Raw genomic sequence first — 20,000 nt, forward strand, 5'->3', positions numbered from 1 at the left:
GTAGAAAATTGCTCGGTTTACTTTTTGCTAGTGGGTACGGCCCATTCCACCTGCCATGAGCATAGTCCTTGCAAAAAACAGGACACATTTGCTTGGCTGCCAGATATGTGCAAAATTTGCAGTGTGCTCTCAGAAGCAAGTTTTAAGGATGAAACAGCTCGTTTCAAGCTGTCACGGTGGGTCTTAAGGTTGAGGAAGGGGGAGATTATATCTTTCCGGCAGAACTCCGACAGTAGATATTTAACCCCTTCTCAGAAGATCTATAATTGGGCCAAAACCCAGTAACATCAGTCCCCAATACCTCCCAGGTCAACCCTGTGGAGGAAATAGAGAAGTTCTCATGGAGGTGATTATCATACAGATGAAGTTGACATTGCTACCGAAATGACCTTGCTGAACTCGGAAGGATCAGGGACACAACCTTCAGCAACCTTCATGGGAGAAACTTTCCAGAAGGAATTCAATCCCCCATGCAGCTGTCAGAAGCTTATCATGATCCTTCCCCCTAAAGGGACAAGTATTCAATTAACCCCAATTGAAATTACTATATTTTCAGAGGGGTATAGTAACTCACCTAGGACCTCTGTCCCCTGGGTAACAGGCAGTCACAGTTCAGCTGTGGATGCTCAGTCAGATTATGCAAGATTTCCCAAAAGGGATACACAGTTTGCAGCATTTGATTAGCTCTGTAAGGAAATTATGAGTAATATCAAAGATGCCCTTGCTACAGAACGGCAATATATAATGGACATATTGCACAATTCAAAACAGGAAATTAAAGAAATCAAGTTAGTGATGTACACTCCAAAGTGTGAAAGTACTGCATCCTGCAGTCAAAAAGGGAGATTGGAAACAAACTCTGACCAAACAAGATCCAAGGTTAGAATTCCAACTAGAGCCAACAAAACGGCCAGTTTGGATTATAAAGCTTCAAGTCAGAAATAACAGGGGCTCCAACATTCTCCCTTGGTGATACTGATAATCCTGTTGGCAAGTATCTAATTAATGAGAGAAAAACCATGATCAAAGTTGTACATGTGGAGTTTAGAGACAGGGAAGCATTCTCTAATACAGAATGGTACCTGACATCACCTTTGCCAGACATGGAGAAACCTCAAAGGAAACAGTTCTCGTATGTGGGAATACAGCATTAAAAGCTATAAATGATGCCCTTTACCAGATCAGCGGTAAGTGGATCTGTACTCCCATTATGAATAAAACCCAACTTGTTCACCAAGTACCTCAGGCCTTTTGCCCCTTTACCTTTAAAATAATTAACCATTTACCTTTAAAATAATTAACCATGCGAAGGCAAACTTTCAGAATTATGTAGTAACTAGAAAACGGGAGTCAATGGCAGAACAAAAACCATTCGCCACAGTCCTCATGGTTTGAAAAATTCCACCAAGGAGTGGGCAACACTTCAGCTCCCTTTTGAAAGGAAAAAGCTCCCCTTGGATGTTGCTACTTCGCAATTAGGGACCCATATGAGAAGAATCTCAGATGAGACAGCTTCGTCAGAATTCCATGCTAGGACTCTTCATCTTAGTATCTTAACCTCTTCCACCTTGCTGAAGTTGCCACCAAAAGGCTTCAAGAGGATTCCAGGACACTTTTGCTGTTGTGGCTAAAAGTCTTATGAGAACCCTATGGAAGCACTCTATGACTTTTAGACTGGTGTAAAAGCTAATTGAAACATTGGAAAGCTCCAACAAGTCACTTCCTAATGTGGCTGCTTTATTACAGTCTAACCCCTTCTGTAGGGACCTATTTGAGGATTCTGTTGTAACTCAAGTCAGCGAGCCAGCACGACAACACAATAGTATAGTGTATGCTCGTCTTGGAAAAGGAGAATTCAGGAAACAAAAAATCCGAAATTTCCTTTACCCAATCCAAAAAAGGCTTGCTTTGATCAAAAATCCTATAAGCCTCCAGTCACCTCCAAAACTTTTCCTCATAAACAGGTAGGTAGTCAGAATGGACTACCCCCTTCAAAAGGACAGCAATAGCCACATCAGCAGGACATCCTTTTTGTAAGGTCAAAAACCATCTTACAAAGGAAAAGGAAAAGAACGCCCTGAACGCCTATCAAGGGAAAAGGCAGAGGAAGAGGGAGATACCAATAGGAATTGTTAGGTTGGGGGTCAGCTCCAAAGACACTACAGGGAATGGAAGTCTTCTCCTTGGGGACACAGCATTGTTCTCAATGGGCTGGGGTGGAAATGGTCTCATCTTCCCCTGTCTCTAAAGGGGTTCTTTCAAGCATCAAACCCCTCTCTGGAAAGATTACGTGCGAAGTCCCTATTAAAAGGTGCCATAGAGAAACATGCGTATTTTCGCCACCAAGCATGTCTCTTCAGTGTTCCCAAAAAGGATTCCTCTGAACAAAGAGGGATACTCGACCTATCAACATTGAACAGGTACATTGTTTGCCAAAAGTTTCTGATGACTACCGTTGCCCAAGTATGTTCAGTCATTCCAAAAGGGAATTGGACAGGTTCTATAGATCTGAAAGATTCACACTGGCTCGTCCCTTTTGCCCCTTCCTAGTGTTCTGGATAGGGAAAGAGGCATACAGGCTTGAAGATATGCCTGTTGGACTAAACATTGCCCCAAGAATTTTTACAAAATTAGCAACAGTAGTTGTCCAGGAACTCAGGAAAGAAGGAATGCAACTGATAGCTTACCTAGATGACTGGTTAATCTGGGGGGCCACAAGAAAAGAATGCTTGAAAAACCTAAGACCAGTGGGCAACAAACTCCAGTCAAGAGGTTTTTTAATTAATTGGTAAAAATCCCATTTCACGCCCAGCAGATGCTTTCAGTGGTTCGGACTGTGTTGGGATACTCTTCAGGGCCTGTTGTCTCTCCCCATCAAAACTCAGAACAAAAGGTTCCTAGAGCAGCCCAGAGTTTCCAGATGGCAATTAGAAGGCATGATGGGTGTACTGCATTTTGCATCAGTAATAGATCCAATACTCAGATTGCAATTAAAAAGGTGATCAAATTTTTGCTATCGCATGCAAGAAAAAAGATGCGAGACCAATCTCACCAAAAGAATCCAAAAGTCAGGGAGATACTTCAGCCTTGGAACCGGAAGGGATCTCTGGCGAAACAGGTCGCCCTGACTCCTCCATCTGTAAGAGTGACAATATACACAGATGCCTCGTTGACAGGTTGGGGAGAACATTGGGAGGATCGTCAGGTGGCCGAGAGGTGGTCAGCTACTCTGAGGAAGTGTCATATGAATTTCCTGGAACTGATGACTGTCTTTTTTTCTCTCAGAAAGCTCAAACCTCCAAAAGAGATACATATTCTGTTGGTTCTAGACAACACAACTGCAGTGTCCTACATCAAGAGGTTGGGATCACGTTCACCTCCTCCCAACATGGTAATGCTAGCCAGCCTTCGGATGGCACAAGTAAAGAAGTGGCACCTGTCTGCAATTCACCTCACAGGATCTCTCAGCCTAATAGCAGACTCTCTATCAAGGAAAACGACAGCCTCAACAGAGTGGATGTTGACAACCACTCTTTTCAAACAATAGCCAACATGCTTCCACAACCGGAAGTGGACCTGTTCAGCCACATATGAGAATCACAAACTCTCAGTATATGTATCTCTGAACTTGGACAATCAAGCAGTAGTAAGAGATGCTTTCCTACAAGACTGGAACAAGTGGAGGACGATATATCTTTTTCCTCCACTGTCCCAGATTTCAAAGGTTTTGAGCAAACTCCTAAACTTCAAAGGAACAGCTTACTTAATAGCCCCAAATTGGCCAAACAGGCATTGGTTCCTATCATCTTCAACAATTGGCAAAAAGATCAATTTCACTGTTGTCCTCTGTTCTATCCCTGAAAGTAGGAGGGAAAACTGTTTACATATCCTCCTTTCTGAGCCGAGACATTTATGTATGGATTTTTAAAACATTATCTACCGTGAAAACTGACCACCCAACATTGCTAGGTACCTAGTGCAAAAATTACGGATGTCATCTTTCCGACAGTGACAGTCCATATGGAAGATGTGGTTGGATTATATCTATACTGAGAGTGCAGTTGAAATTTCTATAGAAACATTTTTAAATTTTCTGATATATCTTTTTGAAGACAAAATGCCTTGCGGTTACAACAATCATAGCATACAAGGTAGCATTAACAGAACCCTTGCTTTATGGATTCAGAATTGACACCAGGATATAAGTTGTTACTTCCCTTTTGCATTATTTTGCTCTACCAAGACATGCTCCCGGAAGACTCCCAATTACATGGTCCCTGAACAAGGTACTTGGACTTCTATCAACCCCAGAGCGGACCCAGTACAACTGCAGCTCACAAGCTACAAAAGGTGATCTTCCTGATTGCATTAGCATCAGTAGCCCGTATTAGTGAACTGGGCTCTCTTAGACAGGGGGGACGATATATCACACAAACTGCTGATAATCAATTATTATTGTCCCCAGGACCATCATTCCTGGCCAAGAATGAGGATCCTTTAAGAAGGAAATCTATTCTTATAAGAAAACTCAGTTTAGTAGACAAAACATTATGCCCACTTAAGGTTTACCTAGAGGTCACGGCAAACATCCCAGAAGGACCGATTTTCCTACACCCTAGCACACATAAACCACTCTCTCTACAAGGGCCAAGAATTATTTTAGTGTCCCTCATTAAAAAAACAAACCCACACTTTTTCCTAGGTCACATGACATTAGGAAAGTAAGCATGTTGTTGGCCTTCATCAGAAATATCTCTTTTGAAGAAGTCTCCATAAGTACAGGGTGGGCATCAGAGACAGTGTTCTTAAAACATTACTGCCATGAGCTTGAACAAATTCATCTGCACTGCATGTCAGTAGGTGGTAAGGTTAATCCTGACCCCATAGGCTCTATGTCATGATGCAAAGAGTCATTTCAGATTCTTTCAAACTCTAAACCATAATGTTTCACCACCAGCAATTGAAATATGGGAAATGAATATAAAAAGAAACTCTCACAACACTACAATCATTTATTCACAATCCTATTTACAAAGAACAAAATGTTGTTTACCCTTAGCTCCCACTCAACGTAACATTAAACAAAATAAATCTAATTAATTATAGATAGGGGGAACAGGTTGCAAGGTAGAGCAATCTTAATACTTAAATAGTGGCATGATAACCTCGGGCTTGAAGACGTCACAGAAGGGTGGCTGGGAACTCAGCAGAGGGAGCTTAGAAATTCCCTTGACGAAGAAATCGATACCACTGTTTCAAGCAGCTCCTGTGTCTTTTTGAAACATGGTGCCTTATCATGCAAAAATGTGACTTCTTCAACAGATAACACAGTTTTAGGATCTTTGAGGAAAGGAAATACTTTTGCAGTAAGCACAGTTTCTCTGAAGTATCGCCATTCCATGACTGTCCTTTTCTTTGATGATCCACATTAACCGCTTGGCTGTGAAACAGAGAAAATTCCCAAACATTCAGGAAATTTCACAATCAAGGCGATGGGCGCGTCATCGCTGATATCATCCATCTGATGCGCTTCCTGCAACATGGAGAAAGTCAAAGTCATCCCAATCTTTAAGAAATGAACCACAAAACCATGCACAGTCTTCTCTCTGTTGCTGAGTGATGTTGGGCTTGCTGATAACATGAAATGACTTGATACCAGATTTTTTCAACTCACGATATACAGCACTATAACTTCTTTTCCCTTTTGTTTCTAGTTCAAGCACCAATATATGTAAAGACTTTCTTGGTCTACCCACTGCCTCAGCTATGATGTCTTTTGACTCCTGAGAAAGGACTTCAGGCCTTCCAAGATTCTCACCCTTCACAATGACAGTCATATGGATTTTTGTTCCAGTTTCTGTTAACAAAGGATTCATCTCTTTTAATGTATTTAGCTATCCAGGAACATGAAATGAAGGATGTCCCAGCATCCCTGGCCTCTCTGAAGGTTATAGCCAGGATTCGGTCAATCCACCTGATTTCCTCCGAGTTGTTAGCCATGGCTGTATCTAACTCCATCACTCAGTCTGAAAATACAAGAAATGTAAAATGAAAAATAGCCTAACAGAAACTTAAAATAATGTACTTAGAGATAGGCTTTAGCAGAAAACTTCATAACTTTCCATTTGTTCTGTGAAGGGGGGTGGGCTCTAATTTCGAAACACCCGGTATATATACTTATAGATATATACAGTATATATTTATATAATACATATGTATATTATATATATTATATATATATATATATATATATATATATATATATATATATATATATATATATATATATATATCAGTATATATATATATATATATATATAGGGATTTTGACAAAGGAAAAATCTATTATATATATATATATATATATATATATATATATATATATATATATATATATATATATATATATATATATATATATATATATATATATATATATATATATATATATAAGGGATTTTGACAAAGGAAAATCTATTTCTTGGGAAGACCTGTGTCACCCAGTGAAATGGTTCCAATAGCACACATTTCTAGGTATAACTATTGCTAAATATACCAGAGAAAAAGCTATCCATAATGCCAGGGTTACTACCCTGGATTGAGCACCATAATGGTGTCGGTATGCACTAAGGGTGAGTGGAAGCCACTATCACAGGTCTTCATCCTATAGATTCTCTCTATTCTCAAAGTCCCAAATTTGGGTGTGTCAGACTAAGGATTGCCTCCCGCTCACCCACTAGGTCTCCCCATGTGACCGCCATCTTCATCCCAATATTAGCACCCACCAAGCCTGGTATAATTTTTCGGGTGGGAAAGGAAATGCAGGATTCTTTTTCATGACTAACAGGTCTTCCCCAGAAATAGATTTTTCCTTTGTCAAAATCCTTTTCTGGGCTCGACCTGTGTCACCCAGTGAAATAGTAACAGAGAATCAGCCATACAAGAGCTTGTGGCCTCCAAAGATTACCTTAATGGAGCTAAATAAAACTAAGAGAAAAATTTTAACTGTGTTTTAATACTCCCAAATTATAAGTTCAACAACATAATCAAAACTATGAGGCACACAGTCTAAAAATTATAAATAATGAAACCAAGACACTTAAGGCTACACAAGTTATGAATGAAAACATGATATTTATCCGGTGCGGATCTCCGGGCAGGAGTCAGGCTGTGAAGCAGACCTGACCTAAAGGCTAGAAGCAGGGCAAACAACCTGTCGAGGCAGGAAGGCTAGAGAATATACCAACAGGTAAACGAGGATTACAAACCAAAAGGATAAAGAGGATACATAAACTAGTCTTGAGCTGGACCAGGAGGAACAATACTTCCTGCAGCTCCTGTGGAATATTTAAGAGCCTCTAGGGACTTAAGATAGTGGCGTTTAAATACTGAAAAGTGATTTCCAGCCTGTATATTTTTAAGGTCATCAAAATTCATATTATGGAAATAGTTAGCTGAGGTGGCCACCTCTCGAATATCATGTACCTTTGAGGTACTGAACTGGGTTTGCCTGTTTAATAAAATAAAGAATTTGTTGCCTGATGGCTTTTAAGGAAATAGTACCTCCATTTTCCCTAACAAAAGAGGGCCTGAAGTTCTCTTAGAAGTTCTATTTAAATAAGCTTTTAAAGTATTGACTGGACATAAAGACAGATCCTGTGGAAGGAATAATCTTCCAAGGAGACCACCTATTTTGTGGATCCTCATTCTTTGCTAGAAAACTGAGGTCCGGAGACAACAGAACTTCTCCTGACGGGAGGAAATCAACATGATTCGGCTCTCTAGAATGAGCAGACAGTTCAGAAATTCTAGCTCCTGAGGCTAGACTTACTAGGAATAATGTTTTCCTTAACAGACTCAGGTATGAACATGTTATCCGTGTCTGATGCCAATTTTAAGCGTCATTTAAGTACCAGGAAACCGTGTGTGGACGGGTTGCTGGTCTAAATGACAGTCATCTTTTAGGAATTGACAAAAAATATGAGTCTGTAAGACTTTAATATTAAAGCCATGTAAAAATATTTTTTCAACGCAGATTTTGTTGTAGTAATAGTACTAGTGGCCAACCTTTCTCAAATAATGATCTGAAGAAAGAGATCGCTAGGTTCGTGGTCATTTTCATGAGCTTCAGATTCCTCAGAAATAATGCTAATTTTTAACTGCTGAGTCATACTGTCTGAGAGTAGATTCCTCTTTATCTGATTCTATGAACAGTGTATTAAGAGGGTCAATGTTAAGCGTCTTTTGAGCTGCAAATTTCATGAAGTCCATAAAGCTAGGGCATTCAGAATTCTTGAGGAAGCTGACACAGTCTGAGTTTGCACTATTTGTGTCAACCTTGGATTGGGGATCTGTTTGTGCCGGAGCTTCAACTCTAGAAGAAAAGGAAACCAGTTGCTCTTCGGCCAGTTGGGTGCCACCAGAGCCACTTGACCTTTGAATGATCTGAGTTTGTGAAGGACCTTCATCAACAAGTTTATTGGGGGAAACAGATAGATCCTTTGCCATCTGTTCCAGTCGATTGACATTGCATCTGTGGAATGAGCTAGAGGATCTAAATTGGGAGCAACATAACAGGGAAGTTTGTGGTTGCATTCTGTTGCAAACAGGTCTACCTGAGACCCGGGACCTGAAGACAAATCCATTCGAATGACTTTGTCCAAGGACCATTCTGACTCCAGCGGGTTGTCCTGGACAGAATCTGCAATGACATTCCGAACACCTGCCAGATGGGTAGCTGACAGGTGCCAAAGATGTTTGTTTGCCAGAGAGAAAATTGCGATCATTACTTGATTGATATGGCTCGACTTGAGCCTCCTGTTCAGGCAATGCACCACTACTGCACTGTCCAGCACCAGTCTGATGTGAATCTGTCTGGCTGGACGCAGTTTTCTTTAGTGTTAGAAAGACTGCCATTGCTTCTAGAACATTGATATGGAACTGGCGGAACACTGTGGACCATGTTCCTGAACTTTCTTGTGTTGGGAGTATCCTCCCCATCCGCTTAGGGAAGCATCCGTATGGATCACTAGTGATGGAGGGGGAAATTGAAGTGGCACTGACCTTGATAAACTCTTGACTGTCCACCATGGCGAAGTCTCTTCCTCAATATCTGGCGGAATCAGAGACAGCTTGTCTCTGTTTTCTGCTGTTGGCCTGTTTCTGCCATACCCTGTTTATATCCTTCAGTCTGGTTTTTAGCAGCAAGTCTGTTACTGAAGCAAACTGAAGAGAGCCTAAGACTCTTTCCTGGGGTACAAGAGGCTCTTTTGTTTTTGAGGAACTGTCTGGTTGCTTTGGCTATTTCCTTCCTTTTGTTTGGCATGGGAAGACAGTTTGTGTGTGTTTAGGTCCCACTGGATTCCCAACCATTGAAATTGAGCCTCCGGAACTAGATGGGATTTCTTCCTGTTTATTTGGAAACCCAGGTATTCCAGAAAACCAGTTGATTACTATGGCTGTTGCTTTTCGACATTCCTTGACGTTGGATGCCCAAATTATCCAATCGTCCAGGATATGCAGCCAGCATAATCCCTTGGGCCCGTAGCTTTTGAACTACTGTCTCTGCCAGTTTGTGAAAATTCTGGGCGCTATGTTGAGACCGAATGGCATGACTCTGAACGAGTATGCTTGTTTTCCAGTCTGAACCCCAGGTAAGGAGAGAAGTTTCTCGCAACTGGGAACGTGATAATAAGCGTCTGAAAGATCTATAGAGGTGGGTGACGGCTCCACGGGGAAGTAGGGTCCGCACCTTAAGATTGTAAGCATGCAAAACTTGTCGCATTGAATGTATAGAATTGAGACGAGACAGGTCCAGAATTACTCTTTGATTGTCTGAGTCTTTCTTTTGGAACACTGAACAGACGGCCTTGAAATTTCAAAATGTCTCTGACTTTCTTTATTGCCTTCTTTTGCAGAAGTTCTTTTGCAAAGTCCAGTAAGTCTTTGGATGGATGTTGATGGAATCTGACTGGCAGGGGAGGACCTCTGCTCCAGCTCCATCCCAGACCTTTGAGATTATGCTCTGGGCCCATGGGCTGAAGGTCCAATGGTCCCTGAAGAGATATAATCTCCCGCCTACCTGAGGGGTCTCATTGATGGGGAGATGGCTTTCCTGGAACTTCCATGCCCTCCCTTCCCACATGAGGAGGTCTGGATGCTGCTCTACCTCTGAAGTAACCTCTGGCCCTGCTTCCCCTTGCATGCCTGGATAGCCTTGAACGCCCCCTTGGCTTTCAAACGAGGCATTGGAAAGCTGGGGACGTGCGCTGATCGTACGATCATGAACCTTATAATGAGTTGGTTTTATTCATTTCTAGTTAGGCAAAATCTTTTAGGGATTGTTACAGCTTTCAGTTCCTTTCTGAAGAATGTCTTTTGCTTGATGTTCTTTCCTTTAATGAAAGTGTTCTCCTGAAGAATATCTTTTGCACTCTTCCATTTTTATCTTCCGACTTTTCAGCGTCTTACTTATGTATTAAAGAACGTCTGATCTCACACATGTCCTTGAAATCAGTTATATGTTTTTCTCAATCACAGTTTTCAGAACTGATTTGAAATGTGTGAGGAGAGTGAAAAAAATTTGACAGTATTCTTTGCATTCATAAAACTGTGACTAATTGATTTTTCCGTCCATGAAATAAGTTGTAACATTATTTCTTATATTGTTCATTTTATTTACTTACGTGCAAATCATAATCCTTTGAAGGGGTTACAAAGTTTCCTTGAGTTTTTTCCTTAGACTTTAATGCGCTCCAAAATAAATTTACTTTCGAAAATAACTTCCCCTAAATCATTTGGATAATTATTATTATTTTTTTTTTTGCATTGAAAGAGGTACGTAAAAGTTATAGGCAGACTATCAAAAGAAAATGTTACTTTCCTCTACAGCTGGGTCGTGAATTCCAGTTTCGAGGCAATGGGGATCCCATTCCAAAATTTATGCAGCGGAATTTGCAGGCTAATTCCCACTTTCCAAATGAAGGAGAGAGACATATTACACCATAACCCCATTCCTATTTTCAAGCGAGGGACTTTTACTAACTAAATAGCACAGGAGTGTCTTTCATATTTTCTCATATAGAGCAAAAAATAAGAGTAAGTAATACTTGATCGTTAATGACTGTTGGCCATATAGATTATGAAATGCATAATAGAGGTTGTGCAATACACTCATGTTTCGGAAACATTGACTTTTCTTAGGATATTTTTTGTTTATGAAAAAACTTGAATCTTCGCCTCGTAAAACTTCAGTACCAAATCGTGAACAATTAGACTTATTTTTATTCACTGTCAAAATTTTTTTTTTATTATAAACAGAGCTAAACCTTCAACTCTCTCTCTCTTAATGAGAATGTCATGAAATACGAACGTCTAATATCGAGTGAGAGAGAGAGAGAGAGAGAGAGAGAGAGAGAGAGAGAGAGAGAGAGAGAGAGATGGTGTTTCCACTGACAGCCAGTACGGTCAGTTACAAATTGTCTCTCTCTCTCTCTCTCTCTCTCTCTCTCTCTCTCTCTCTCTCTCTCTCTCTCTCATAAAAAAGGAAAGCCATACCAACACACCAGACTGGAAATAAACACCATTCCAAAAATATAATCGTGGAACATCGAGGCCGAGTTTTTTTTTATCCCGGGAACCTGGACTTCTAAGAGTAATTTCCATTTGGACGTTGTGACACAGTCATGTCATCCTCCCATTCTTAATTTTCGTTTTTGCTTGCAATAATCACACAATGTCGCCTGCACTTTCATTATCCGACAGTTGCGGAGTCACGTCTAGCCTGTGCATTGATCGTTTAATTTCTATTTGTAATTGCGATGGCGTAGCCTTTGTCATGTATGAATGCACGCATGGATTACGAGAGATAAAAGCATGAAAGCAATTACAGTGTGGGCTCGGTCCGTGCGTATCGTTCTGTATGTATGTGATTACGGAAGCAATTTTATATATATATATATATATATATATATATATATATATATATATATATATATATATATATATATATATATATATATATACAGTATATATATATATATGTGTGTGTGTGTGTGTGTGTGTGTGTGTGTGTGTGTGTGTGTGTGTGTGTAACAACGCGTTGAATTGTTCGTGCCTATATCACCGTCATCAGCAGCCGACGTAATGAAGAGATGGGGTGGGGAGGAAGACGAGCAAACGCTCCCTTGCATTAATAAACGCAATGAGCAAGAGCAATGAACGTAACCGCGATTCATCACTGCGAGAGAGAGAGAGAGAGAGAGAGAGAGAGAGAGAGAGAGAGAGGGAGGGAGGCAGGCAGAAATTAGCTGCGGCACTGGGTGCGCTGCTTATTCTGACCTTAATTACATTCATAATGCAATAATCCGTAAATCTGGAAGATCAAAGAATCTCTCCCTTCCCCCTCCCCTCTCCCCCTTCCCTCTCCCCCCTTCTCTCTCTCTCTCTCTCTCTCTCTCTCTCTCTCTCTCTCTCTCTCTCTCTCTCTCTCCCCAGACACGTTGCAAAATTCGAGGGCAGAGAACGAACGACTGCTGAATTCATTTGCCTCCGCTCTTCACCTCTGGAGTCTCGTCCGTGTAATTAATTAGCTCCGGTGATGAAATCTCAAACCGTTGAGCTCATTAATACTAAAATATTATGGCGACGACCAGAGAATAAAAAGGAATTCAAACACTCGTGTCTTAATTCATCACGATTCGGTTGATGATCAATCGGAGGGACGAGCAATTTCATTTTATTTTTTATGTCGGATGGACTGAAAAAAAAGGGTGCATTGCTCCTTACTAATTGTTCATTGCTCCCGTTTAAAAATGATTTCACAGGGGATCAGTGAGATGTTTCGTCTTCTGATTTCATCATTACTTTTAAGTAAAATCTTCGCAAGGTAGAAAAGTGTTGCTGTAATTGGAGGTTTGAAAATTAAAAGAATCGTCGAGTAATTAGTAATTAACCCCCGAGGACATCACCTTGAAAATGCATAAGATTTGTGATTCTTTACTTTTTTGGCATCCGCTAATACTACTTTGTCCAAAAAAGGTGTGATTTTTCGGGAGGTATCTGCTAATACTACTTTATCTGGTCCCAAAAAATTTTGATTTTTTTTGGCATACGCTAATACTGCTTTATCTGGCCAAAAGAGTTTTTTTTTGGGCATCCGCTGATACTACCTTATCTGACCATAAAAGTTGTGATTTTTTTGGCAACCGTTAATACTACTTTGTATGGCCAAATTTGGATTTTTTTTGGCATCCGCTAATACTACTTTACCTGGCCCAGATTGTTGTGATTATTTTGGCATCCGCTGATACTACTTTATCTGACCATAAACGTTGTGATTTTTTGGCATCCGTTAATATTACTTCGTCTGGTCAAAAACATTTTGATTTTTTTTTTGGCATCCGCTAATATTACTTTATCGGGCCCAAAAAGTTGTGATTTTTTTGGCATCCGCTGATACTACTTTATCTGGCCCAAAAAGTTGTGATTTTTTGGCATCCGCTGATACTACTTTATCTGACCATAAAGTTGTGATTTTTTTTGGCATCCGCTGATACTACTATATCTGACCATAAAGTTGTGATTTTTTTGGTATTCGTTAATACTATTTATCTGGCCAAGAAAGCTGTGATTTTTTTTGGCATCAGCTGATGCCACTTTATCTGGCCATAAAAGTTTTTTTTTTTTTGGCATCCGCTAGTAACACTTTATCTGATCATAAAAATTGTGATTTTTTTGGCATCCGCTAGTACCACTTTATCTGATCATAAAAATTGTGATTTTTTTTGGGATCTGCTAATACTACTTTGTCTGGCAAAAGAAAAAAAAAATAATAATAATTATAAAAATTCGAAGGGTTAAAAAACCCTGTATTCGTTAATATACGTTTACAAAAGAAAGTTCTGAAACTGGTTTAGTGCAATGTTATGTCTCTGCTTTCTGACGAATCTTTGAGGCGGCGTAAAATAAAGAGCAACGGTTTATTTCACTATCAGTCATTGCTTTGAAAACCTACATTCTACTTTATTGCGATGTATATTCACAATAATGCAAGGCTGTAAAGAACATAATGATTGTGAAAGTGTATTTATGTTTTTATGCGCCCAACATTTGCTTCAAAAGTGGAAAGAAGCAGGGAAACACTCATGTAGGTCCAGTAGTGTTGAACTGTACACAAGAAAATCCTTAAACAACGATTAAACATCGTAGCATTATTAGCAGACTACAAGAGGTGTCGTACACTGGGCTCTATTGGATATCGAGGAAATTATACAGTGCTTTTTATTTTATTGTTCATTACGAATCAGTTAATGAAGGATGTTTGTCGCTTGCTTATCAGAGGTGCCATAGCATATTAGATATTGCTGTAAATGACACGTAGAAAAAATTTTTATTATCAAAGTTGGAAGAACTATACAAGAGATACCTCATCATAGGCAAGCTAAAAATACTCTCTCTCTCTCTCTCTCTCTCTCTCTCTCTCTCTCTCTCTCTCTCTCTCTCTCTCTCGATGCCATGGCAAATTAGATATTACTGTAGACGAAATGTAGAAAAAAGTTGGTTATCAAAGTTGAAAAACTATGCAAAAAAGACACTTCATCATAAGCAGACAAAAGATAATTCTCTCTCTCTCTCTCTCTCTCTCTCTCTCTCTCTCTCTCTCTCTCTCTCTCTCTCTCTCTTTCTGTGTGTGTGTGTCTGTGTGCATGGTGGTCAGTCTCTTTCTCTACAAAAATACAATTCTGATACAATTTAAGGCTGCCTCCAGTCAATGTATCTGGCAAAACAGCAACTCTTCAGAAATGCAACTCAGGTAAAACATAAAGCTAAAGCGAATTAACGTGACAGACAAACGAACAGACAGACCCGACAGACAGAAAGGGTGAAGGTACGCTGTTAGTTATATCATGCTTCTAACTTCTGATCTAAACGGATGCCCTCCATCTGGAGCTGAACTTTCCTCTATATTGTTTTTATCTGGGAAGACAATGAAGGGTTATCTGTCTTCGTTTGCGCAGCGTCCACTTGAACAAGTGGATTTCAAAAAGTGTGGGCAGTGAACGATCTCTCCTGTCAGAGTGACTTTGCTGCAGAATTTTTTGTACTTAACTGATATTGCATTTACGAGAGAGCCAGGCTTTGGTAAAAATGATCTAGGGGTCGTTTTCTTAAAATGTTCATTTTTTTAATGTGTCTATCTATCTATCTATCTATCTATCTATCTATCTATCTATCTGTGTACTAACATCGACTTAGAATTTAGAAACATGTGGAATGGGGACTATCATACGAATAGCCAACTGTCACTGCTGGTAAAATGATGAAGGCTGTAAACAGATTGTGACTAAAATTCCTGCAAATGACTTCAGGGATATTATGCTTCCAGCCTCTCCACTGACTTTGCTAGTTCCAGATCAGCTCATCTGCTTTAAAACTTAGGTAAACGGTAATTCCACGTCGGACGAAATCTCCTACTTATTAAAACCTATGCACTGTTGCAGTAAAGCTTTTTGGCAAGGCAGTTTTAACTTGAAAACTGCTCCTGGAAATTGCTAATATGATGAAGAGAGAGTATTCAGTTTTATGTCATAACTCTTCTTCACTAGTAATATTATGTACTGTGGAGCATTTATAATATACAATTTCAAGCGGAAACGTTTGATCCAAGTACTTACGACAGTGATTTATACTTTTCGAATAAGCCAACCAACTTACTCCAACTTTTCCGGATCATCAATATTTTTTTCCAGCGTGATAAATGAGTTTTCTTGTACCTATGATTTTAATCCCCAATGATTGAGTGACGTCTGCTTCTAAGAAATCGTTAAACCTAACCTTGACAGTCGTTGTGAGTCTAGACGTGTTGAGACTGCAGACTGATTTGAGTAATGTCCCTAAGGAACTGATATTGCAACGCTTTTTGTAGCAATTTTGTAGGATAGATATTATTGCACTAATTTGAACTAGTAAGCCTACATATTACAGTCGTTTTAAACGCCCAATTTAAATCCTATTGTCCATTTTTACAGCACTAAAAAAATGGTATAAAATACTTCCAGAACTCTAGTTATGATTTGCAATACTTCTTTTAAAGGGCTGACAGGAAGATACTTTGTTTTCGGTTATAGTCAAAGGGATATCTATTGCAAGAAATGCCCTTTTGGGTTGACACATGAGGTTATCACGGGGCTACGCTTCCCTGCAACTCAGTCATTTTAAAAGTACATGACTTTTAGGCACTATCAAATTAGATAACTCATTCCGGTGAAATTAATATTAATGCCAGCTTGAAAACAAAAAAAAAAAAAATCATCCGTGGATATTTTTGCCGGGGAACTTTTAATCAAACAAACGAAATCCTGAATTCTATTCATTAAATTCATCCCGTCGTGAAATGATTCGTTTGTATGTGCTGCGCAATACTGATGTGAAATTAAATTCTAGATGGATGTCGAATTTCAATTTGGCTAGATTATACTTTATGCAGATCTGTGTCCGGTGCAAAATAGGTCGCTGGATGCTGCTGGTGCTCTGTGAACAAGGAAAGGTATTACATTTTGAGTGCTTCAGCGTCGAGGGTTGTTTTTCCTCTATTCATGCCGTTTTGGATCATCGCCTTCATCAAGGACAAAACGTTATATTTATTAAGTGTTTTCTTATGATTATTAGATGGCTTTCTTCATCTTCGCCTCTTTCATTTCTTCAGTGGAATATAATCAATATTTTATCCACTTTTTTTGCATTGCATTTTTCTTGATTACGAATATAACGTTTTAGTTGCCTTTCTTTTCTTAATAAATGTCATAGAAAAATTCCCATGTTCATTAAAAAGTTATTTTAGGATTTTAGTCTTTCCTTAATACTAAATCATGCGTTAAAATATGTTTTGCAGGTTCATTCACCTCTTTATAGCAAGATGGAAACAAAATGGAATTTGAAAAGAACGAATGTATATAAATGAATATATTAATTGTTATATGTGTCTGTAGTTATATACTCCATAAACAAGCATTTCCCTCTAATAATCGATGACCCCAGAGGAAAATCAAACTAGCTGCTACCACATTCTTAACTGGAAAACCAGTCCAAACTTATTCAGAATTGGACTCAGAGTCAGTGTGCTTTAGCCCATATACACAAGGTTCCCTACAACTAAATCTTACAAGAACTAGTTTTATGAATATTAGGACCATTATATCCCATTTCATAACCCACACCAAGTATCTTGTACATAGTAGTAAACTTCCGTTTCTACCAAATAAAACTTCCGAATGAAACCGTATTCACCAGCCTTATCCTTTCGTAGTTGATGGATATGTTAGTTAGACTCTTTTGTACTTACTCTTTAAGATGCAAAATCATACACAGAATATAATTGTTAATCTTCTTTTTCCGCCACTGGTGGGGCAAGCGTCTTAAGCGTGTTTCTGAAGATCTATCTCGAGGCCTGGGCAAAAAGAGGCTGGGAAACGCAAATCTAAACCTCCTAGATATTATCGCCTTACTTTCGCCAAATCAAAGTAAGAAATCTTTTGCAGCCACTCATTTTCTAATTCGTACTCGAGGGTTTAAATTATAAAAGGAATGGATTTAGCGCAAGCAAAGAACCAGGAAGAGGATTCGACAAGAATCTCTTTAGCCACCTTTTTCTGAAATAGTTCGGTCTTATCTGTAACATCAAAGAAAGTAATTTGTACATGGAGCCATCATTATGATTTTAATGAGGACTGGGAGCTTAAAGAATCCTTCTGAGACTAATGATTTTACTTCCTTTTTTTTTTTGTTTATTCTTGCTTGGAAATGAAGATGGATTTTTCATAATCTCAGTCATAAGACTACATTTCAATATATATATATATATATATATATATATATATATATATATATATATACTCTACTCTATATATATATATATATATATATATATATATACGTGAGTTTTTATCACACCGTGACTTCTATACAATCATGAAGTTACAAATGTCGTTTAATATCAAATTCACGCTTCTTCGGGAATATCCGCGATGGGGAATGATCGCCAAAGGGGAATTTATAAGTGGTAAATGGATCGGTACTGCCGGGTCCCAATCGAGACCCGGCAGTACCGATCCATTTATCACTTATAAATTCCCCTTCGGTGATCATTCCCCATCGGGGATATTCCCGAAGTAGCGTGAACTTGATATTAAACGACATTTGTAGCTTCATGATTATATATACACACACACATATACATACATACATATATATATATATATATATATATATATATATATATATATATATATATATATATATATATATATATATATGTGTGTGTAATGATAATCAGTAATGTGTGTATATGTGTATGAGTAAAATGCCACAATAATATAAATGAGAGACTGTATTTTTCCAAAATACAAAAAGGATAAAACAGGGGAGTTTTCAACCGTTTGCACGACGGTCCTCTTCAGCCAACTGAATAAATATGCTCGTTTATCTTAAAAAGACAAATTGAAAAGAATTTCTGTGACAGTCCACGAAAACATCGAACAATCTTTCGGCGTGAATATAGCATTTATGTAATGGCTGCTTCCCCGTGTCTGTGAGCCAACCATTGTGATCTTTTTAATGGCTGTCGCTCCATCGTACGGTGCTCATTACTGGTGACTAGGTGATTCGTGGTGGTTAACGGACTTTCAGCATCGGTACCTCCTGTTGTTTCTGCGACAACTGCCACTTCGACAACCTGTGCGGGGAGAGATGAGGGAGACTCAGTATCAGATGTTTTCCTGGACCTGGACTGTCACAAAAATTCTTTTCAATTTGACATTTTAAGATAAACAAGTATACTTATTCAGTTGGCTGAAGAGGACCGTCGTGCAAACGGTCGAAAGCTCCCCTTTTTATCCATTTTAGTATTTTCATAAATACAGCCTTGCTCCTATACATAACTGTGGCTTTTTACTTATTATTTTGGTACACTATATAGTGATTCATCAGATATATATATATACCATATATATATATATATATATATATATATATATATATATATATATATATATATATATATATATATATATATATAAGTCCTGCCTGCTACATACATACATAGCATATATTTATAAATATATAACGTCACGAAGTGTTCCAAGTACCTGGTTATTACACTGATCAATCATGGGATTCAAAACTTACCTCACTTAAAGCCAGATACCTGAATCCTCATAACAAAAAACATATGACTGAATACTCTGAAGGCAACGGTGATCTTTTAAAAAGTTTATCAACCATGTGAGGTATCAAAATATACTAAAGTTTATCAAAACAGTTGTGAGGTATCAATATATACTAAAGTAGAACAAAAGGCATCCCTCCATTACTGTGACTTTTCCTCCTCAATTCGAGTCACTTCAACAAAACTATCTATCATCCTGCTTTATTCACAAAGTTAATTCCTACCACTGGTCGCCAATAAATGAAACGCTATTGTAAAACTCTAAATAAAAAAGTTTATTTTTAATTCAAAATTAATAAATAAAAATTCTCAATTTTAATTTGAAGAAAAATTACCATTACTTGGAAACAAACTTAATTAATTCTTGAATCAAATTATGAAACAGAATTAAATCACCAAAATGTTAATATGTGAAACAAAATTAAGCAAGCTAAAATTAGACCATCAAGAAATACTAAGATGTGAAAGAAAACCAAGTAAATATTTTGAAAACAAAAATATACACACAAAATTTCAAACTGTAAAATGTAATAAATCCCTTACAAAAGATTAATTGATTTAAACATCAACTTAGTAAATCAATTTAAACACACACAAAAATTAATTAACTTTGAATGGCACACTAAATCAAATAAAAAACCATGGCTTTTAAATTTGTAAAATAACTGTACCTTACACAAGCTTTCAAAAGCTTTCACAATCTACAGCTGCTGTTCACAAAATACATCATAGGCGCCGTTACCAATAGATACTAATCATCACTATGTTATCAGATCTC

At 38.3% G+C, this 20,000-nt stretch overlaps 1 protein-coding gene across 2 annotated transcripts in view; it reads left to right on the plus strand.

Moving 5' to 3' along the window:
* The window catches only part of LOC136843740 (uncharacterized), a 474,729-nt gene that overhangs the window by 308,227 nt on the left and 146,502 nt on the right, over nt 1-20,000 (plus strand). The window contains exon 6 of one of the 2 annotated variants that reach the window (XM_067112393.1): nt 14,209-14,435. The exons of the other annotated variant lie outside the window; for it this stretch is intronic. Coding sequence (XP_066968494.1) covers nt 14,209-14,217 — 9 coding nt within the window. The 3' untranslated portion in view covers nt 14,218-14,435. The remainder of the gene's footprint in view (nt 1-14,208; nt 14,436-20,000) is intronic. 2 annotated transcript variants of the gene reach the window in all.

Source organism: Macrobrachium rosenbergii, chromosome 12, assembly GCF_040412425.1.
Source record: "Macrobrachium rosenbergii isolate ZJJX-2024 chromosome 12, ASM4041242v1, whole genome shotgun sequence".
NCBI classification, from domain to species: Eukaryota; Metazoa; Arthropoda; class Malacostraca; order Decapoda; family Palaemonidae; genus Macrobrachium; species Macrobrachium rosenbergii.